The sequence below is a fragment of the Dama dama genome, chromosome 15, assembly GCF_033118175.1.
Source record: "Dama dama isolate Ldn47 chromosome 15, ASM3311817v1, whole genome shotgun sequence".
NCBI classification, from domain to species: Eukaryota; Metazoa; Chordata; class Mammalia; order Artiodactyla; family Cervidae; genus Dama; species Dama dama.
The window spans coordinates 64,955,972-64,978,776 of NC_083695.1; the positions used below are offsets into that span (position 1 = coordinate 64,955,972).

Sequence of the window (22,805 nt, forward strand, 5' to 3'; positions counted from 1 at the left end):
GAAAGTGTTTATTCTTCAGTAATATAGGAAGATAATGGTTGAAGGATCTAAGGGAAACCAGATGTGATCTATAGGTGGTAAATGGGGGGGGGGGTAATCATTTCATTAAAAAGGGGTTTTGGGATTTCTGTATCAGGTAAGTGATTCTTACCCATATGATATACTATTTGTTATCCCTTCATATGACTTCTTTTTCGGGGGTGGGGGTGGTATGTAGAAATAATTTTATTAAATTTTTATTTTTAAAAATCAACTTTTATAAGCCTGCAGATTAAAAATATAAGAGGGAATACTATTTTTAGGATATTGCATTTTAAGAAAGAAAAAATGAAATTTTGTTTGCTTGAAAGCTGTCTCTTTTTAGTACATTGTCCCACTTTAAAAGTAAATAAATCTTTGTTTACAGACAGTCCCTGGGTCTCCGACCCCAATATTCCCCTAGTGGCCCGTGAGATCATGCAGCGAATGATCCAACAATTTGCTGCTGAATATACCTCAAAAAATAGCTCTACTCAGGACCCCAGCCAGCCCAATAGCACAAAGAACCAAAGCCTGCCGAAAGCATCTCCAGTCACCACCTCTCCCACGGCTGCAACTGCTCAGAACCCTGTGCTCAGCAAACTTCTCATGGCTGACCAAGACTCACCTCTGGACCTTACTGTCAGAAAGTCTCAGTCAGAACCTAGCGAACAAGGTATGGTTTGATGTCAAGATCTCCTCTGTCCAATAGAATACTTTTAATTTGGGGAGAAAAAAAGGTATTGGCATGTAGGGCATCACTAATGTGATTTTTAAATTATTCTGGACTCTGCAGTGATAGAGAAGAAGTATAAATTGGCTACCTTACCCATCAGTAGTTCACAGTCATGATTGATGTACCACCTGGGAAAGTCAGGTGGTTATATTGTTACTTGATATTTTTATAAGTATTGCATACGTTCCAAAGCATTGTCATATCCATTTTTTTAAAAACTCCTTTTGAAAAATTAACTTTCCCCCCTTTCCATCGATGTTTAGAATTAGCACCTACCTGAGGAATAAATACATCTTGTTAGGTAGGAGTTACACTCTGCATGTGAGATCATGAGGCAAAAATATGTATTGCTTGCATTTTTAAACAAGAAATTCAGGGGATTAAAAATATTGAGAAGACAGTAGAAACACTTTGGATTGTTAAAATATATTCAGTATTTTATAAATATACATACACTGTATTATGAACTAGTTAGAATATTTTCAAAAGGTAGTCTGTTGGTGAGGGTGCTAATTAAGTGAAGAGACTGAGAGGGTATCAGTTTTGCAAAGCAACTATTTCTTGAGTCTTTGAAAAGGTACTCTCAAGTATATTATATCTTTGTTGCTTTGTGATCTCATTTTACCTTTAATTTCACAAAGATGAAATAAGCATTTCAACTTGGCCACTGTTTGAACCACTACAAGTTATAGATTAGTGATATCTGTATTCCTGAGATTTTATTGCCATAGAATTGAAGTCTCATAAAAGTGTGGATTTATTGGTGAGAAATACATTTATTTTGCAGAGTAAGTTTAATTCATGTAGGAATCTCTTTCAAAGAACTTTATTTTGCTCATTTTAAGTAGTTTATGAAGTAATGACATTTAATGGGCTGGCTTTAGTTGCTTCTTAAAGAATATTTTTTTGAATAGCTTTCCTTTGCCTTCTTTCTCTTTCTGTGAGTGAACAGCAGTCAAAATCTCTTAAGATTTCCTAGCAGGAGACCTTTTAGACCTCTTTTGGTTACCATGTTGTTTATAAAGTTCTTCTTTTCTGTTTTATAGAGAATTGTTTTCTTTACCACAGATCGGTAGTTCTCATTAACAGTCTATTTGCTCTAAATGTTGCATTTCAAACTTCAGGTTTACAATAGGAGAATGATGGCATAGAGATTGTGTCTAAAGTATTAATAATGGAGATTAACATACAAAGATACACATTAGTCTAATTTAACTTCTTATAGCAAGTGTTATACTTGAAAAGTATGTTGTGTTGACAGCAAGAGAAATTTGAACTAGATAATAGGATTATAGTATATCAACTTCAAATGAAACATTTCTAAAATTATTTTTCCTAACGAATTTTAATGTGTTTTCAACTTAAATCACAAATTTTCAGTGGTAGATTTGAAGTATGTTGCCTATAATATGATTAGACTATGAAAATACTACTGTGTTTGGTTGGAAATATTTTAAGCAGTGCATTTTCTTGTTAGGAATCTAATTGGATTGGATCTCTAATGGAATACTTGGTTCTATAAGATTTCAATCATGTTTTTAGAAATATTAGTGGTTCTAAAAGACAACCCGGTGTCCGTCCTTTGAATGAGTTGTGGGCTTTTTTTGGTTTATAAACTGAGTTGCATATTTATTTCTAACTGCCTGAAATATAGGGGGTTACAATGTCCTCAGACACAAGTCTTTAATATAACCAGATAGCAGGCCTCTCTGCCTACCAACTGAAAATCAGAGGCATTGAGTATTCCAATTTTGAACAGAACAGCAGCTTTAAAAGTTATCCAGACTATGAGTTTTCTTTTCTAGACATGTCTACAGGGGAAAAAAAGGCTTTGGGTAGAATTAAAGTCTTCTATTTTATGTTTTAATAACATGAATTTGTGATTTTATAGTAAAAGAAAGAAATGATTATTCCCCCAAGGCTCCCATCAGTATCAAGGCCATGTCATTCTTCTTTCTTTTCTTAAACTTTGCCATCAATTTATAGTAGCTTATTAATTGAAAAATCTTGCCTTTGTAAATATAAGCAAGTAAAATTTGGATCTCTGCTATTTTCCCCAAAAACTTGAATCCAAATATACAGACTTTTGCAGATGTGTCCCAAATAGTAATTTGGATGTGTGCAAATTATGAACAGTTAACAACTGATTCATCTTGCATATTATCTTATACAGTATATATGTTTAATATAACCATATAAATTTGTTTTTAAAATGAGTTTTGCATTTAAATTTTTCTAAATCTAACTTTTATGTACCCCTGATATTTCAGGTAGCCTTAGCTCTTGAAAAATTTGGTTTTATAATTTGTATGACATTATCTCATTAATCTCATATACTTAAATCAAGGTAGTTTAAAAAATGACATCTCAAAAAGAAAAAAAATGACATCTCATAGTTCCATCACAGAGCCTCATATGATGTAAACTATTTCTAATATCTCACTGTATTTTAACATCTTTAGTGTTATACTTTAACTTTTCTTTTGTCCTATTAATAAAATATTTAACCCTTGGAGATAGCAGATAGAACAGACTTTGATAAACTTATGTCTCTTCAGGAGAAAAAATATCCTGATTCTATTAATGATTGGTTTTGTAACTGAAAACATATGGCTAGTTTTATCTGTTTAGTTGACTAAGCCTACTGCTTTGACACTTTTAGCCTATTCAGTTCACATTGCTCCCAGTTTTTAATATCCTCAGGTGTTTCTTTGTGTCTCTGCAGACGGTGTACTTGATCTATCCACTAAGAAAAGTCCGTGTGCTGGCAGCACTTCCCTGAGCCATTCTCCAGGCTGCTCCAGTACTCAAGGGAACGGGTAAGGGAAAATATTTGTGGCCTTCCACAGTTTTATAGGGGACAGTTTATCAAAGATTGATGCCAGTCTCCCTTGTATGTTTTAAAACAGTCCATTAGAGTAACACTTACGGTGGGTTACAGTCCATGGGGTCACAAAGAGTCAGACACGACTAAGCGACTAACACTTACAGGTGGACCTTTAGTAAAATTACTTTTAGTCTGTCAATCAAGTAAAGGCACAATCTGTGAAATCTAGAATTGGCAAGTATAGTCAATTTTGCCCGTTTAGTACAAATAGTAAATAATTAGGAATATGGCAAGAATGTCTTTGGATTTTTTCTTGTTGAGTATTGAGGAATATGAACCCAACCTAAGTAATTCCAGAGTTCACATGTAAAGGCAGTGTTTTGTGTGCTGAAGTTGTTGAATGAAAATTGGGCTCCAATCTTTAACTTGGTATTGCTAACGGACTATAGGGGCTGTTTGTTTTTTCCTTGCTTGTTTTGGTTTGGTTTGGTTTATTGATTTGAACTGCAATTTTAACTCTTATGTGGCAGTTCAGAAAATAATTGTGTGTATTTTTTGTTTTTGATTAGATAAGACTGGTTGTCGGTGTTGATAGATAACCATCTTATGCTTCCAAGACATTATTACATGATCAGTTTTGAGAACTATTACCAGACTAAAGAGGACTTTCTAACCACCCAATTTTATAGTGTAAGAATTATCTAATTCTCTCTTTTAAGAAGGTTGTGTACATAGTAGCCATTTTTAAAAGTCATATATTAATGAAGATGCTTAGATGCCATATTGTGAAGGCATTTCATAAAACTGTGTTGTGACCAAAAATAAGCTTCATCTAGATATGAAACATAGTTAATTACTTAGGTTTATTTAACTCTTAGAATGTCAACATGGGGAAGATATTTAGATATCAAAGGAGTAAGTAGGCACTAAATGAACTAACCTTTTCCAACTTACTCTTAATTACCTTCAAATCAAAGGATTCCTTTACTGACTTCTAAAATGAATGCTCCCTTTATTTTCTCTAAAATTCCATGATCTTCCTTTTTCTCTCCTCCTTTATTCAGTCTAAAAGTAACATACTAATTTAATTCATTTTGCATAGTTTACTAATCATTTTTTTCTTAAGCCCTCTTTTTCACTGTAGTTCATACTAGATACATATCTAAGTCATCATGGTCCCAAATCATTTGGTTCCATTTATATATCAAAAAACTTGAGTTGTGTAAAGAAGGACACGTGTAGAAGCCTAAGTGCTGTTTGCATAAATACATCCCTTGTATAAGATTTTCTTTAAACTTGGCCACCAGATCTGTGTACTGTATGGTTGAAATTGCTGTGTTTGTCCCTCTGAATGGAAAGTAAATGTACTCATTGTGGTAGAGTTTTCTGGAAGACTTTAAAGCACCAACAGTACTGCCCACCTTTTAGTTGAATTGTCATCCATATTATATTATTTACTGGTAACAGCAGGGTCCCTGTAGACTTTCGGAAAACATAGCTGATTTACCATTATTTCTGCAAAGTTCTGCTTTTGTGCCTAATTAATGTAATTATTCCCCTTGGGCATGCTTTAGCAGTTACCAGTTTTATCATTGATAAATCCTTCTCTACTGTAAAAATGAACACCGTATGAATTAACTTTGTGTCAGTAGTTGATTTTTTTAAAGCATTATTTGAAAGTTACCCACTTAAAATTTCAAGATTGATGTTTGGTCTTTTAAGAAGGTTTCCTTCAGCTAAAGAAAATGCTAAAAAATTGTTTCTATAATTCTGACAATAATTACTTTGACTAGAATGTAAGGAACAAAGTTTTTGGGAAAATAAAGGGCAGTTTCTTTAAAACTTGGATTATTTCAAATGGAAAAATGAGTGGTACTCGTGTATCTGCAACAAATAATGTTTTAAATGAAGAAATGTGGTAAGTTATAATTCAGTGGGTAAAAATTTCGTTGTTTTGGTTTGGGGTTCCCCCCCCATGGGGCTGGTAGCCATATTTTTTTTTCCCAAGCAAAATAAGAAATGTCATTTGGAGTTGCCTGATTTTTGATAAGAACATCAACTTGTTTGTGGGAATAAATGAGCAGTTATCGTGGGTTCCACCAATGTAAATTGTTCAAGTTTTATAGCTGGTTGTCATGAATGTTGAATATGTTGCATTAAAATAAATAATTTGGCTTACTCTTTTATTACTGTACTTGTTTAGTGGTAACGTCACGTTGGTAACACAATTCTTTGTAGTATGGAGACTTGATGATTACTTTGTAATTAGTAATTAAGGTGCTATTTTCAGACAGTTGCGCGAAACTTTTTCTCCGAATATTTGTGAACCCAACCAGAGACTAGCTGACAGGTTTAATTTTTCTTTGCCCAAAAGCTCCTGGTTTTTTTTCTTTTTCTTTTTTTGTTTTTTGCTTTTGTTTTTGTTTTTTGTGAACAAGTTTAAAACTAACTGCTGAGACCATTTTTTTTTTAAATTTTAGAGAAAATAAATAAATAACACAAAGTGATGTTACCCAAGCAAGGCGTTCTAATAAAGGAGTGGTCCCCTCACCCATCCCTCCCTACCTGTGCAAGTCCTGCTCACATCAGTTTCCTTCCATCCAATTAGGCGACCTGGGAGACCCAGCCAGTACCGCCCAGACGGACTTCGGAGTGGTGATGGGGTACCTCCAAGAAGCTTACAGGATGGAACCAGGGAAGGTTTTGGACACTCCACATCACTCAAAGTTCCACTGGCTCGATCCCTGCAGATTAGTGAAGAACTACTGAGCAGAAACCAATTGTCCACAGCTGCCAGCCTTGGGCCGTCTGGATTACAGAATCATGGACAGCACTTAATATTATCCAGGGAAGCCTCTTGGGCAAAACCACATTATGAGTTCAACCTCAGCCGAATGAAGTTCAGGGGAAATGGTGCACTCAACAACATCAGTGACCTTCCTTTTCTTGCAGAAAACTCTGCCTTTCCAAAAATGGCACTTCAAGCAAAACAAGATGGGAAAAAGGATGTGAGCCATTCATCTCCTGTAGATTTAAAGATACCACAAGTTCGAGGAATGGATCTTTCTTGGGAATCTCGCACTGGTGATCAGTACAGCTATAGCTCTTTGGTAATGGGTTCACAAACGGAGAGCGCGCTTAGTAAAAAATTAAGGGCTATTCTTCCAAAACAAAATAGAAAAAGCATGTTAGATGCTGGACCCGATTCTTGGGGCTCAGATGCTGAGCAGTCTACCTCTGGACAGCCATATCCCACATCGGATCAAGAAGGCGATCCTGGCTCCAAGCAGCCTCGGAAGAAAAGAGGGCGTTACAGACAGTACAACAGTGAGATACTGGAGGAAGCAATCTCAGTGGTTATGAGTGGAAAAATGAGTGTTTCCAAAGCTCAGAGTATTTATGGGATTCCCCACAGTACACTGGAGTACAAAGTAAAGGAGAGGCTGGGCACTTTGAAAAACCCTCCAAAGAAAAAGATGAAGTTAATGAGGTCGGAGGGGCCAGATGTTTCTGTAAAGATTGAATTAGATCCCCAGGGAGAGGCAGCACAAAGTGCAAATGAATCAAAAAATGAGTAGGAATACTGTAGAGTGCCAATTACTGTACAAACTGGGTGAGCACTACTGCGTTGTTCAGCGGTCATTGCTGCGCCTGACTTCATTTTCTGTGACACTTGTTTCTCTGCAGACTTTGCATTGACCTGTGTGTACAGAGATGAAAGGTGCATTCTGAATGTTGCATATTTTAAATTTTTCATGTGCAGTATGGCTCGAGATATTGTTTGGCCTTTTTGCATGTTTCTCTACAAAAGAGAATTGAGTTACCTCACAGAGAACAGATACATGGAAGTGGACTCCTTGCCTGTAGAGCCTGCATGCTTTTCTTTCTTTTTTTCCTTAAGTTATATTTGCCTTTATTTAAAAAGAAAAGAAAAAAGCCCCCTTTTAGAAACCACCTCTGTCGTTTGGGGAGCTTTATCACTGCAAATTGGAAAGCCATCTTATAAAATTATTCACATTTTTTTCTTCAGAGATTCAACTAATTTAAGGGTTAAACTAAAGAAACTAAGAACAATGAACCTTTGAATTTAAGAAATTTGACTATTCAATGATAAAGAATTCTTTGGATCAATTAACATTTTTATGGTTTCCTTCTCACTGTTAAGTTTACTTAACAAATCAGCAATCTGTTTAGTGCTCACCCAGAGGGGAAGGAGGTGGAAAATGTGCACACACTACCTTCAGAAATGCTTCGGTTAATTATGTTGTAACACTACCTTTGCTGTAATTTCATTTGGGATTTTCTAAGGGTAGAATTTGGTCTCACCCAACAAGTGAGGATATAGCCTTATCTCATGGAGGACGAGCTCCGTTCTTACTCAGGAGCAGTCAGGGTACATTACATAAAACAATAGAGGATGCCTCATTTTAGCAAACTAAGTTTCTTTGTATTCTTAAATCTTTTTACAGATTTGATCATGTGCTAACTAACGACTGAATGTCAGTTGCAGCAACTATTTTAAAATTTTTAAGATCTGTTTGTTGGGGGGAATGGGAGAAATGGGGGGAAATGTGTGTGAGTAATTATAATGCGAAAGTGGTATCTAGGTTTTACAGCCTCAGTAATCTGCTCAAATATCCACACAAGTGAAGAATCTGTGTTTATGGTGAGAGAAAAAAACACAACCCCAAGGTAACCTAATGTGATTTAGGTTGCATTTCAGTTCTAACAATAATTCAATCAGAAATCAAGCTCCTTAGCAATTCTTTTTTAACTAATTCAAATACTAGTACAAGGGGGGGCAGGGATTTTTAGTTTTTAATTTAATTTGTTGTTTTGAACTTTTTTTGGCATCCTACATACTATCCCTTTCTCAACTTTTCTGCTATTTAGCTGATTTTTATGGTTGTTTAGCACACCGTTAGCACAGGACCTTTCAGATTATGTTCTGTATAAGCACTCCTTAAAGAACATCTAAGCTTTTTTTTTGAGATGGGCTTTTAAAAATCACACTGATAAGGCTTGTAACATTTATTTTCTACAGTTTCTTTTGGAAGAATAACAGGTAAAAAAAAGCCCATGAAATTTAATTTTGCATTGTGACCAAATTTAAATTACTCTTTCTTCAAAACAAAATCTACCATACATGACCCGATATTCTTACCTACTGAAAAAGGTGATCTGGCCCTTCTAAATGCTTAACCAAAAACAAACCTCCAAAAATCATTGGATTTTTTTGGGTGAAATAAAATCAAACTGGGAGCGTTAAGTTGAGGTTGATGATTTCTGATGGATACTAACAGTTTGAGGAGTAGGTCCAGATATTCCCAAGGCATAAATTCTTGCCTGGAAACTTTGGAGCAGTTAATTAGGTTACCAATAGTTTTTCCTTGGCACCCTGTGTGTTCAAAGGTTAGGCACACCATTGCTGTTATTAAAATACACACATTCTTGGCATAGCCTGGACTTGGGTTCCTCTTTTGGTTTGGTTATTATGTGTAGCAGTTTGATCGGTGGATGACTGAGCCTGTTTCCTCTTAGTTCGCTAGTCTTCTCAGCAGAAAAAGCAGTTTGGGTTCAGAGCAGTGTATGACTGCAGTATTTTCTAGCCTAGCTGGAAGTTGCAATAAAAATACTTAATGAAATGTATGGTTTTCATCTGCAGTTGAAGGAAGTAGTAGAAATTTTGCTAAAAGCAAAGGACTAAGCTTATGAAGGAACACCTCCTTTGTTCCACACTTGATTTGTCACACACAATTAATTGTAACCATGGTGCCTTTTTGCATGATGTTTGGGAGCATTCTATAGCCCAGCATTGCTGCAAAAAGGTCCTTTGAGCAATTAATTTGTGCTTCTTTTTAATCCCCTCAGAAAGGCATCAATAAGGCCCATTAAAAAATCTGGCCCTAAAAGTTCAACTTTTGTAGAGTTTTACTGTTCAGAGAGGTTTTAATCCCATGTGGTAGTCTCTAAAGTGACGTATGAGTTGAGTTATGTAAATTTTGTCATTGTAGTGTAATGGAGTGATCATTTTACTAACATAAATATTTTCTATGTGTGTTTCAGTGGATGACAATCGAGCAGCAGAAGAATGGTGTGCCTACCCTTTAATGCTGCAGTTTAAATAAGAGAACTTGTATTGTGTCATTTCAGATTGTAGGCTGAGAGTTGTAAATAGTGAAAATTTGAGTACTTCTATTATTTGTTTTGGTTAGAAAGTGAATTTAAAAAAACAAACCAAACTCTAAACTTTCTCAGATTAAAAGTCCTGAGACCTGAAGATTGTAATATTCATGTCTGTGAAGCTTTTAAACATTACACTTGAGATCAGTCATGACTTGATATTCAGGTAAATTTTCTTTTCCAAGAAGCTTTTGAATAAGCCTATTTCCTCCAAAGGTCGGTTGGTCTCTCTCTCTCTTTTTCTCTTTGAGTGTAGATTATTTTAAAGCACTAATTGCATTACACTGGTAACTGCAATATAAAATAGCCATTATTGTTTTGTGAAGCATGGTTGAAATTAGATAGTGGTCCCTTTTAAATTTCATGAGCCTCTCAAAAAAAAAAACTTTAAAAAAAATACAGAAAGCTGCTGAATATTTCAAAAGATATATATTTTACCTTATTGTAGGTTTTGTAAAGTTAGTTTGTAATATTCAGGTGCACTTTTAATGTTAAATTTTGTGTTCAGAGTTCCATTATACCATGTGTTCCTTGGACGTGGCTCATCACATGGCTGGCTATCAGTCTTGGTGCCGCAGTGATCCTGTAATATTTGATTTCCCTCTTGATTTGCCACTATTCTGTATTGGCACTTTCAGTGTAGATATTCTAGTTTGGGGACATCCTCATAAATGTGTAATAGCGATTGGTCCATTCGCATGCTTAATTTCTGCTAATCAGAGTTTTGCATGGCCCAAACAACAGTTGACCATTTTTATGGTATGGGAAAGTATAGTTCACAACTATCTTTGTCACAAAAGCCTTTTCTCCTTTCATTTTCCAGTAGGCAGATGATGACATTACTTCAACTATATATTACTCAAACTAATGTTAGAAAGAGAGAGTGTATTTAAAATCAATTCCTACATTTTTTATGAGAAAACATAGATATAGAGTAGATAAGCTATGGCACTATAAAGTCAAAAAACACTAATTCTGTGGAAGGATTTCTAGGTGGTATTTTTAGCATTCTCACTTCTGAAACAGTCATCAAGCTTGACAGTAATGTGTTTATCCCTTGTTCAGAAGGCTTACAAGTGACTGAACTGTGTTTGTGATGAGCTATACACTTCTTTCTGTTCCCCAAATACCATGAAGGACAAGGTCTCTCTTTCAGGAAAAATAATTTATATTTGTGTATAGTACTTTTTAATGTTAAGTTTGTTGTTATTCTGAAGTTTAGATGTTGCTTGACAAACCTTTGCTGCAGCAGATCATGGATATGAGTAAGGCTTTGTGTGATAATAGGGGTCCTTATGTGAAGTTAATTACTGTTCAGTTCTGGTGAGCAAGCTCAACAAGTGTAAAGTGTATATTAGCTTTATTTGGTACACTTTTACTTTACAATATTGAAGTGCTTTTAGAACTCTGGTTATCTTATATAAACCATTACCTCAATCAATTGGCATTTCCATTCCCCAGCATTTTACCTGAGCTATTTATAAGATGAGCTCTATGGGATCAGATAGTAAGATAAGTAAGGCACAATGAGAAGTTTAGTTCCCAATTTTCTGGAGAGAACTCTAAATTAAACTAAAAATGACTACCTGCAAAGGCTCATACCGTAACTACCTGTTGTCGTTAGGCAGTACTTAGCAACCTTGGAGCTGCTAGTGCGCTGTGTTCTCCCCCTGCCCCAAGTAAGCACATGGTGCGAGGCTGGGCTAAGCCTTTGTGACTCTTTCTATTTCATTGACCCATAATAGTGACGCTTGGATTCAGTCAGTTATTTTTATAAAACAAATTATTGAGTCAGCCCAGTGTCAGAACCTGAAATTATTTTGAGTAGTTACAGCCGATATGACAGCTCAGCATCATTTTCTAAAAGCTGTTACCCCTGTAGATTTAGTTTTGAAACTACACATCTTTCTTTTGTAATTATTCTTTCTTTAACTAAATGCCAGAGTTTGTTTTTATGTGAACCACCCTTTTCTATGTATTCAGGTTGCTGTCATTGGTGATGGAATATGGCAATAGACTGAATTGTTCTACTTAGTCTTTTATAGGAGACATTAAAAGTTATAGGTTAAATTTTGGCTTTCATGAAGATAGCGAAGATTGTTTTCCTTGTTACTTTCCATTATAATTAGGTCTTCATTAATACTATGGTCAGGCCAGTGTTATTAAACTTAATGGCTTTAACCAAACAGCCCATTTGGAAACTTGACTAAGCTATGTAAAGATTTTTTTAAAAATCTAATTGCTTTCAAGCACTACTGAAAAGGAAAAAAGTATAATCTTGGTACAAGGAATGCAGACCTCCAAAGTCTTGGTTTTTTTCCGATACATTCTGTCCTTGAGACTTGAGTAGGATTTGTGAACACGGTGACTGAAGGGAAAATAGAGGAAATTCTTTTCATATTCTCTGTCTCTCATTCCCAAATAAACTCACAGTTGCTTTTTAAAGAAGCAGACATTGGCCCTGTAGCTGTGTGCCCTAAGTGCTATGAAGGAGATTGGAAGAGGGAATTGGGAAGTAGGGTGGGGGAAAGTAAGTAAAATTGAGGAAAGGATTCCACCCTACAACTAACTCCTGAGTCGCAGGATAGAGAACATAGTACAGTTTGGGCCACCTTCATGTGATAGTCAGAAAAATCTTTTAGAGTATTTGAAAAGTGAGAATCAAGACAAATTAATGTTGGCTTGACAGATAATAAAATATGAGTTAATTCTGCAACTATTGGGGGGGTAATTTTAAGGTTTCCAGTTCATGTAGAGCTATATCAAAAGCCGAAAAGCAAGCACTTTTAGTTAATTGTAGATTTATTGGATGTAGCAAATATAATCATAATATTTAATCTTTATTGTTTGAATATGAAAAAAAACTCTTTACCCAATCTTGAACTGTCACTCAGCATCAGGTTCAAGATGGTGTTTTCAACACTGGAAATGACCCTACACACATACCAAAAAAAAAATCTAAAGCAGTAAGACATATTTTAAGATCCATACCTCTTAGACTTTTTAGATTTGTCTTGGGAAAGAATTTATGAACCTGTAACCAGTATTAGTGCAGTCTTGGGTTCCTTATTCTGCATAATTGCACCCTTTCTCAGGTATGTCCTGAAAACATAAATTTTAAAATAATCTCTTTAGAGATTAGATTCTCAGTGGATAGTGTGTAAGGGGACTGGGGGCGGGGGGAGGGTGGGTTGGACACAGGACACTGACACAGTAGAGCAGGGATTTTTAACATACATTAGCCAAATAGAATTTCAATCTAGAATATTTTACCCCCTCAGAAGGAGTTGAATAACATCTGTTCTTTGGTAACTACTCGGTGCTACACTCCTAAAAGTCTTTTCTTTCAATCCAGGTGACTTTTTTTCCCGCTTGGTGGAATATAGTGAACTTTACTGTCACTTAGGAAAGCACTTCTCTGAAATGTTTAAAGTACTAGAAAAGGGATAATTCAGCACTTTTTCTGTTACAACACTAAAGTCTTAATTTATCTTCAGAGTCTTAGGTACTGTAAGTTTTAGGATGATTATTTAAAAATATAAAACATATTACATACTATGGGATCAGATCACATTTATATAAATAATTCTTGTCTTAATTTTTAAAAAGACAATAACATTTTGTACCTTTCAAGCAATTCCAAGTGATTGCCTCATTTTCCCCATTTCATTAAGCATTTCAGGCTGAGGATTTGGAATTTGAGAGGAGGTGAGGGGGAAATTCCCCAAAATGAAAAATTGTGTTGGACAGTTTTAGGAAAATAAATCACTAGGAAAATGGGTAGGGATTCTCTCTCCCTTTAAGTCTTCAGGGAATGAGCAGTATTTAGAATCTTTGGCTGAAATTCAAGCCTTTTTACTGTGTAAATTTTTAATATTAATTCACTGACATGCTTTTTACATCAGAGGACTGAAAATGGATCTTAATGTTTTTAAGTTGTGGAAGGGTATATTTCTAAAATGAGGGGGGATAATTAACTAGATTAGTATACCAGCATTAGTAAGTTTAAGGAATTTTAGTATGTAATAGCAAAGTGTTTGATTAAAAGTCTAATCCTATATTGCTAGTCGAAATTAGTTACATTCTGATCTAGGAAAGATATAGTCATTGGATATTGATATGCTGTGCTGTCAGAAAACCAGACTAAGATAGAAACCTTTATCTGACTCCCACATGTTGCTTGTTCTGATGGGATGTATACTTTACAGCAGCTTATTGCTGCTTTGAGAAGAAATGTATAAACTATACATTTGGAGTGTTTGCATATAATTCTTTATAACCTCCACTTTAAACTGTCAGACATTGGTATTTTATCAGTCCACACTGTTAAATAAAGCTAATGTTCTTAGGAATCCAACCTGTACACACTGTTTAAAAACCCTCAGGGACAGTTTACACACTATTCTCACTCAATTCAGGTACTTTGATGCTATTCTTAAACCTAACAGTGACTTGTTTCTGTTTTGCTTTTATTTTGACGTGCTGGTAGCACATCCTTGATGAATGTCAACTTAAAAAACTCAGTTCAGGTATCCAGGTATAACTCAGCCAAACAGATTTTAAAGCTGCATATAACTCTCCAGCACACGGTGCCTCACACTCTTATAGTGGCATTCTATATATTCAGTTATTACTACTGAGCAGATAATATGGGGGTTCCTGTTAACAGTGTATTTAAAAAAACAAAACGTGCATAAATGTATAGCCAGCACATGCAACACACATATACACAGTTAAACTATATATTTTTAAATGCCACTAATAGCCAGCACAATGAAATAACATTCCTTGCTGCTTCTGTACAATATGACAGATGCAGTTCTTCCTCAATGTGGCTCTTGCTTCTTCACCATACTACTACTAAATTCAAGCACTGGTCCTTGGGTGTCTGACCTCTACATTCTAGTTTATGCAATGTCTTTAGAGAATTCTGTGCACTGGCCACTGTGATGGAACCATTGGGCCAGGAGTGCTCTGATTTATTAGTAGTGATTCTGCCAAAGTTGGTGTTGTAACATGAGTATGTAAATGTCAAACAATTAGCAGAGGTCTAGGACTACATATCAGCAGACAGTTTTTGTCAGTATATTTTGTAGCCTAGAAGCCTTTAGTGACAAGTTTCTGATGTGAAGTTCTAATTCCAGTTTTAGCCCTTTGCATCTTTTAATGTTAAGACTTGTCTGCTAGAGATCTTTATTCTTTAAAACTCCTTTTGTTTTCTGCAGTACTATCTGTGGTTAACAAAACAGATTATTCCTCTGCTTTAATATTTGATATCTTACATCTAAAAGGCATTCTCCACATATAAAACCTAACCTTTGAAGATACAGAAAACGGCATCTTTCAGATTTCTAAAAGTTCAAGTGTCATGCAACAAAACAGGAACCCCCTTTACTCTTATGGACCTCATTTCAATATACTGTTTACAGTTTGACGGAATTGTATAATTTAATATTTCTCTTGTACTGTAGTTTATATTTATTTACAGATTTTTTTGTACGGTGTGATTTGAACTTTTTGTTCCTTGCTATGATCAATGTTTATGTAGTAGAGCACTTACGATCACAAATTAAGTTCTTTGGTTTGATTGCACTACATTAAATTTTTTTAATGCAGTTCTGATTTTTGACTGGACTAAAATAAGCTGTGTCTTAATGTATGTGATGAGTACTTAAAATTTTAATCCATGTGGTTCCCCCCCCCCCTTTTTTTTTGCATTGTATGTCAGACGCGCTAGTTCTTTCATGCATGTGTAAGAGTTAATGGTTCCATTGTATTATTTGACCATGACATTTTGGAGAAACATTCCCAGCTGTAATGTTGTGTATGGTAGTTCTCACTGGATGCTAGACTTTTCAAAACCACTATTCTTCTAATAAATTTTGTTGTGAAAACTGTTTTAAAAGCTTGGTTTCTACTTCTTAAGGGCATAATACTTTAAAAAAAAAATCCACAAAGGGGGTAAGATTTCGAGGTGCACTATAAATGCACATGGTAATCAAAGTTTGTATTTTTTTTTTTTTTTTTTTTTTGGTGATAATTTATTTCCATGAAATCTCTTAGATAACCGGAAATTGCTGTATTTGGATTCGGTACTGCCTTGTAACTGTCTTTACTAATTTGATACTCCCCTACATCAGTTCTCATCATTGGATTATTCACTTTATTTTCAGCTCAACAAGGTATTATATTGATCATTTTCATAATATGTGCTTGCTGAACTTAATTTTTCATAATTTCCTTACAGTAAAACTCTAATCTGGGATTACTTGCCAAGAATAATGATTTACTCATTTTTGTTTGCTCTTTTCTAGAGGCATAAGTATGAAAGCACTGTCAGTCAATTAAGGTTATTTTAGCAGTTCTGATTCTTGGGAGAATGCTGGTAATATTTCCTTTTATCAGCGTGTATGATGTTCAACATTTACATTGTGGTTTTAGAAACCAGGGATATAAAAAAGCTTTTTATAACAGAATGATTTTCGTTGTCAGATGGTTAAAGAACAGCTGAATTATAGTGACAGAGATGATACACCAAGTGTTTTAGAAAGCTGCTTTTTCAAGCTTGTGATATTCATGTAGTATAAGCTGGTTGAAGTGATTTCCAGTCACTTCTAATGGCATTTTATATGTTTTAATAATGTTATTGTTGGTTTAGGTTATCTTTTAGTTAATATTTTTTTGTCTCATTTCTTTGGCTGCCTCGCTCGCACTTTTCTGCCTTTTGGCTTGATGTTTATAAAATTGGAAATTTTGCTGACACTACAGGCTTGTTCATTGGCTTCACTTCATCCTCTTACTCAGTTATGCCATGTGTCTATAGAATGTTTTTCTGGAAACCTAATTATTATTTCTTTGTACAAAACTGTAACTACATTATTTCTTGTCATTATCCATTTTTAACTGGTGACCAGGTCAGTTGTGGTAGGATTTTAATCTGGCATCTCATCAATGAACTTATCCTAGTGATCCTATCTTCATGTTGATAGCTCTTCAATTATGACCTGATTTTTAAAAAGGACTTATTTCTTCTAACCCAACGTTTTCTCCTCTGATTTTGCTGATCCTTTGGAATTAATTCAAGAACTCTTAGGAATCAGAAATCACATAAGGGAAATGGAGTGCAAAATGGTCTCTGCTTTCTGAGTTGTGGAGTTATTTTTTCCTCAAGGACTGTGAATTTCTCTCACCAGACACTTGTGTTCAAATGTAAAAACATAACCCAAGTCATAAGTTAGATTTTGTAGCTGAAATGAGTGAAAATCCTTTTAGCAACGTATAAAGTCACGTAAGAGATAGCTGTTCTTATACTCGATTATCACTTTGTCATTGTTTGCTTCTAAGTGGTCAGCATTTAACACAGAATTTTATTCGTCATAGTCACCTTATGAGGTGGGTGTGCTGCTGTTTAGGGAGCAGTGGTAATGTTGGTATCAAGCTGTACTTGTAACTAGAGTAGACAGACTTGTTTTCAGAGGTTAGTGGAAAAGAAGTGTTCTCAAAACAGTTTTTATTTTGTTTATTTTTATTTTTTTTTCCAAAAAATACTTTATTTATTTATTTATTGGGCACATGGAATGTGGAATCTTAGTTCCACAACCAGGGATCGAACCCTTGCCCCCTGCATTGGGAGCTCGGAGTCTTAACCACTGGACCACCAGGGAAGTCTCCTGGAAACATTTTAAAAGATAGGTGAATATGTAATGAGTGGTTTAAGTCATAATTTGGTTAGAGTTCAGCTTGGAAAGTAAGCAAAAGTATATCAAAATCTATAGGTATGATATCTTTATAGGCATGTTGTTGTTGACTGGTAGTTTTAAAATGTTAATTGTGCTGTTCTTGCCAGTTTCATTTGATCAGCAGTATGGAGTGATATGGAATTATTTGGTAATATAAATTCTTGCAACTTGGTATACTAGAAAGATCACTTGCTTTTTCATCTGTAAAGTGAGAATGCTGTCCTGAATGCCTTTTAGGCCCTATTTAAAACTCTGTGCCTATTAAAACTGCAATTTTCTATTGAATGTGAGGCAGATACACCAGTTGTATTTGTTTAAATATTGAGTAATGCAGTAGCAACCCTTTATTGAATACTAGGGTCTTGTAAACCTTAGGTCTTATCTTTGCATTTGCAGCATTTTCGAAAAGAATAGGTCTGAATATGGTTTTAGATGCCTTTTATTTAAAGTTTTTGTTAAATTTTTGTTATGAGCTGTGTGAATGTGATGATCTTTTTGCAAAAATTAACTTAAACAGTTACTCTTTATTCTGATTAATTTTAAAGTATTGATAGGGTTCATAATTTTTGTTTCTATTGTGTGCAAGCTAGTTCTGCTTTGAATGTTAGAGTTCAGAGAGTGCTAGGGCTCATTGGATATAATCTGTCTCAATCAAAATCAGTCTTTTAACAGTACAGATGCCTGCATCAGTTTATAAGAGTGAGACAAACATGTTATATATTTTCAAATTGTAACACAGAAGGTTTTTTGAGGGGAGGTGTTGCATTTTTTAAGTTCATTTGTTCAGCAAATCTTTTTTTTTCTAATTCTTTCCAAAGGCATAAAATTAGTTTTAACCATTTTTAAGTGTATAATTTAGTAGTATTGTGTATATTCACATTGCTGTGACCACAGGAGGTATTTTATTAACCCACTGATTAAACACTGTTGGTTCCACCCTAATCTTTTATTTTTAAAATGAAAAACATGGAACTTGGGGTCTTTGGGGGACTTGCCTGCTCTCCTAACATATAGTGAGTTGGCCTTAATATGATTGCAAACCATTATACTTACCTTTATACCACTTTAGCACCCTTAACCTAGAATTAAAGTGAAGGATTTTATAATTTCCTTTTAGATTCACTTTTAACTAATTAAATCAGCTATTAATTTAGTTTCATTGTTGAATAAACTTACATTGCTTTTTAGGAAGGGAATTTAATCTGTATTATGAAATCGCCAGTAAAGAAATGTGAGGTATTTAAAACTTCTTTGTTAAATAGAAATTAGCATTATTGACTCTGTGATGGAAGGGGTGAATCTTGAAGAGCAGGTAGACCATAGAAGAGTGGAGAATACCTCAAGTTTAAGAGAGAGAATTTGATGAGCCTGGCCCAAAATCTTTCTTAGTACATGGTCTTGAACAGTTATTAAATCTTTCTGAACCTGTTTTCATTTGAGTAATAGGGGTTTATACCACCCACCTCAGAGATTTGCTTTGAGGCTTAAATAAAATTCTGTATGTATAATACTTAGCACCATGCCAGGCTCTTTGCAAGTGCTCAATAAAGGAGAGTTAGTGAAATCACCTGGTAGGAGTTAATTTAGTGTGAGGGGTAAAAAGAGTGAGAAAATCAGTTAGAAAATTGTGGAGAAAGTTGTTTATATTGATTAAAACTTTGAAAGTGAGGCAGGTAAGTTTGTATTAGACCAGGACGTTGTTCAGCCAATCTTGTTTTAACTCTAACTTGTTTTAACTTTAGTCAGAGACATAGAAATGGTAAAACTATAGTTGAAACGTGAAATGCTGCTTTTCTGATTGCTTCATCCTGTTTCAGAGGAATGTTATCAAACTACTAATAATTTTTTGTTTCTTTTCAAAGATTAAGTGGAATAAAAGTTGTTTGGAAAGTAGATGTTTAAAAAGTACAAAGTTAGGTAGAATTTATCTTCCTTTCCATTATATATAGTTTTTTTATTTTCAAGGTTGAAATTTTACATGCTTTGAATTTGTAGGTTTTTCTTTTTACGTGGTGGTAGTTTGAAAAACACAGTGTAAGAGCTAGGTGGGATGGTGGAGATGCGTGTGTGCTAGTGTGTTTAATCATCAGACCTTTAGTTTTCCTGTAAAAGAATTTGGGGACTACACTGCCTTTTTGATGAGATTTTAATTACACTCTTACTGAATGAGAGTTCTTTGCGTTTCAAACAGATCATAGCTAGCACAGTTTAGAAGTGTTCATTTCAGTGTCTATTAAAATGACTTGAGATGTTTTCCCCAGGAAAACCTAGTAGTGTAATTTTAGCTAGATAGAAATGGACTAAGAAGAAAATAATCAGGATAGCAGACTCGTGAGGTGCTAGGAATTGGTGAGTCTGTGTAGACCAACTTTTCAAACTTTAATCAACTGGTTATAGCTTACTAGTAAATTATAAGATCAGGGAGTTCTAAACATTTTAAAAAGAAATTAAAAAGAAAAAAAAAGCCAATCAGAGAACATAGCATAATACAGATAAATACTGTTTCGTTGAATCTTAGGTGTTACCATACACATCCAAACTAGAACGTGTGTATTGAGTCATTTATTTCTTGGCTATTTATTTCTTGGCTTCAGTCAGAAAGTCTAATTCTTCTGAAAGCCATTATGTAAACCATACCTTTGCATCCTTTTTTTTTTCCTTTTCTTTTGGTACTAGCAATCTCCTGTGTGCTTATAGGTAGGAGCCTATCCTCTTAATGTCTGGCATTCAAAATTCCCTTCCATTGCCTGCCTCGTCAATTAGATGTGAACTTATTTTCTTTGAAAACTTTTTCTTTTCCTTTCTGATTATGTGTCAGAATGTTTCCACTTCCCTTTTTAGTTCCCTTGAAAAGGTCTTAGGAAAACTATTTTCATTACATAGTAATTTATTCAGTTAGTTTATTCATCACTTATGCCTGAGATGAGCTAAGCCCCTGTTTGTAGGCAGTGAAACCACCATGTTAAAAAGGCCAAAGTCCTGGTTCTGTATTAAGGTCTACAGGCTACTGGAGGATGTAGCCATGTCAGCTATTACCGTGCTACATAAATGCTGTTTATGAAAGAGACAGACTCTGAGAGTAGAGTCAGAAATAACAGCCCACAGGGAGAAGATGCTAAAGGAGAACGGACCGTGAGCAGTGGGAAGGTGATGGAAATTTTATGCAGAAAAAGTGACAGGATCAGATTTGGGCTTTAAGAAGACAGCAGTTCTGGGTGATGTACAGCAAACTCTAAAATGAGGAGAATTAGTTGCAGGGAGCTTACAATGTAGATCTTTCCAAAGGAAGTCGAATCAGTATAGGTGAAAGAGAAGTGACAAAACTAGGGATAAACATTGAATAAACATTGAGGTAGTGTTAAGTACCTAAGTTGAGTATACATGTGTGCATATGTATATATGTTTGCTTATATTTTGTCTCCCAACCTTCCTAAATAAAACCTTGAATATACAGATGATTCTGCATAGTTCCCCTCACTCCAGTGTATCTCCGACAGTAGCCTTTAGTGTTTCAGAGAAACATGGAGTAAGGGATGGTTATAAAGCACTGTTTATTCCAAGAGCATACCCCAGAGAATGGTAGCTGAAAATAGTTTTCTTATTATACTTTAAATTCTAAAATATATATACCTCCTCTAACAGTTATGAAGTGAACAAGTAAGAAATAACAGTAGAGTTTGTATAAGGTACCTTAGGAATCCTTTTAAATCCTTTTACATTTTGCAAAGTTGTCTAGGTCCTTTACATAATGGGTTAATACTTAGGAGTGTCATCATTGTGTCAATTTTAAGCGGCTTATTATATGATACCAAAAGTAGAACTTGCCACTTTTAAGGATTATACCACAGATTTATATGGTTTCAGGAGTGGAGACTTAAGAACTGCAAGAGAACATGAGAAAAGTTAAGATACAGAAGACTCCATAAAAATCACAAAAATACCAGATAACTGCTTATTTGGATATTTATGTAATCTACTTCCTCTTTTCCTTTCACCCCAAAAAAAGCTAGGAATATATGTTAAAAACCTGCCACTTCATTTCTTGAGAGGGAAGAGCCTTTGTGTTGCAGGACTCTGTCGTGTTCGTCTGTGCTTTTTGCGTGTCAGCTCCCCATGCCTCCTCTAGTTCCCCCTCTGCACACACGCTGCCCTGCAAAGCGATCATTTGGGGATTTGTTAGAGGTTATTGGTATTAAAAAGAAATACCTTCCAATAGTACTGGGAATCTTGTCCAGGCGGACTCCTCTCAGTTCCACTGCAGGGAAACTGTGTGCGGTTCTTGGTCACTGTTGGGTCTTGACAGATGTTTCTTTCCCCTCACCCTCCTTGAACAGAGCATCGTGACGGTGCCTTTGCTCTCACTTGGGGAGTGAGCATCTCTGTATTCTGCCTAAACAGTGGTGTTTTTTTAGTCTGTCATCGTCCTAGTCATTTTAAGGGAGTTGAAGAGCAATTTCCCCCAAAGAACAACATAGATTTTAATCCCCTACCTGACAGAAACAAAGACCAAACAGAAGAAATAGGCCAGACTTGCTGACTTGTCATAAGCTCTCGTGTATCCTGACCTAAAATGTCAGGTATGCCTTTCAGATCAGATCTCTCTTTAATCTGGTTTCAGTAACTCCGTGAGTCTAGGGACAGATAATTTTTCAGTTCAAATCAGCCCTGAGCAGAGATCTGTCTTCTTTGTCTGTAATTATTGTATTATTTTCTGAAGTCTATTTTAAAGTGTCTTCTAAGAATTTGTAGTTATAATACTCATTAATAATTTAGGTTTGTGTTCTCATCAAATGAGTATTTAGGTATATCATTTAGGGATATTTCTTCCCCTGTGGGGTCGCACAGAGTCTGACACGACTGAAGTGACTTAGCAACAGCTTCCCCTATGTCCAGAAGCTATCATTTTTAAAATATATTCCATCTAGTCCAAAGTCCCCTGTCTTTCACTGCCATTGAACCCTCCATTCTTTTGTTTATATTAATTAACAAAAGTAATATATTTAGTAATATATTTAGTCTTGCATGCAGAGCCTTACCTAGGATTATAGACACAAAAATCAATATGGTGGAGGGGGGGTGGCAGATAAAAATTTTTCAGAAGTAAGTGGTTTGGCAGAAGTGTTTATTTTGTGAGCCTGTTACATTCCTAGAGAGGAGATGGAGGCACTGAACTATTGTCGCTAATGACACCTTATTCTGACTTCTAACTCACCAATGTAACTTTCTGATTATATTTTGGCTTCCCAGGTACGTTTGCGTCTAGGGTGAAATATGTTCAAGAGTGAACATGAGGATCTCCTTG

At 35.2% G+C, this 22,805-nt stretch overlaps 1 protein-coding gene across 14 annotated transcripts in view; it reads left to right on the forward strand.

The window, feature by feature from the left end:
• The window catches only part of LCOR (ligand dependent nuclear receptor corepressor), a 121,262-nt gene that overhangs the window by 84,448 nt on the left and 14,009 nt on the right, over positions 1 to 22,805 (forward strand). For 12 of the 14 annotated variants that reach the window (XM_061162278.1, XM_061162281.1, XM_061162277.1 and 9 more), the window contains 2 exons: positions 407 to 694; positions 3,480 to 3,573. The exons of 1 other annotated variant lie outside the window; for it this stretch is intronic. In XM_061162278.1, coding sequence (XP_061018261.1) covers positions 407 to 694; positions 3,480 to 3,573 — 382 coding nt within the window. Of the gene's footprint in view, positions 1 to 406; positions 695 to 3,479; positions 3,574 to 6,189; positions 15,662 to 22,805 lie in introns of those variants that run through there. One more of the 14 variants, XM_061162289.1, reaches the window with a different exon arrangement.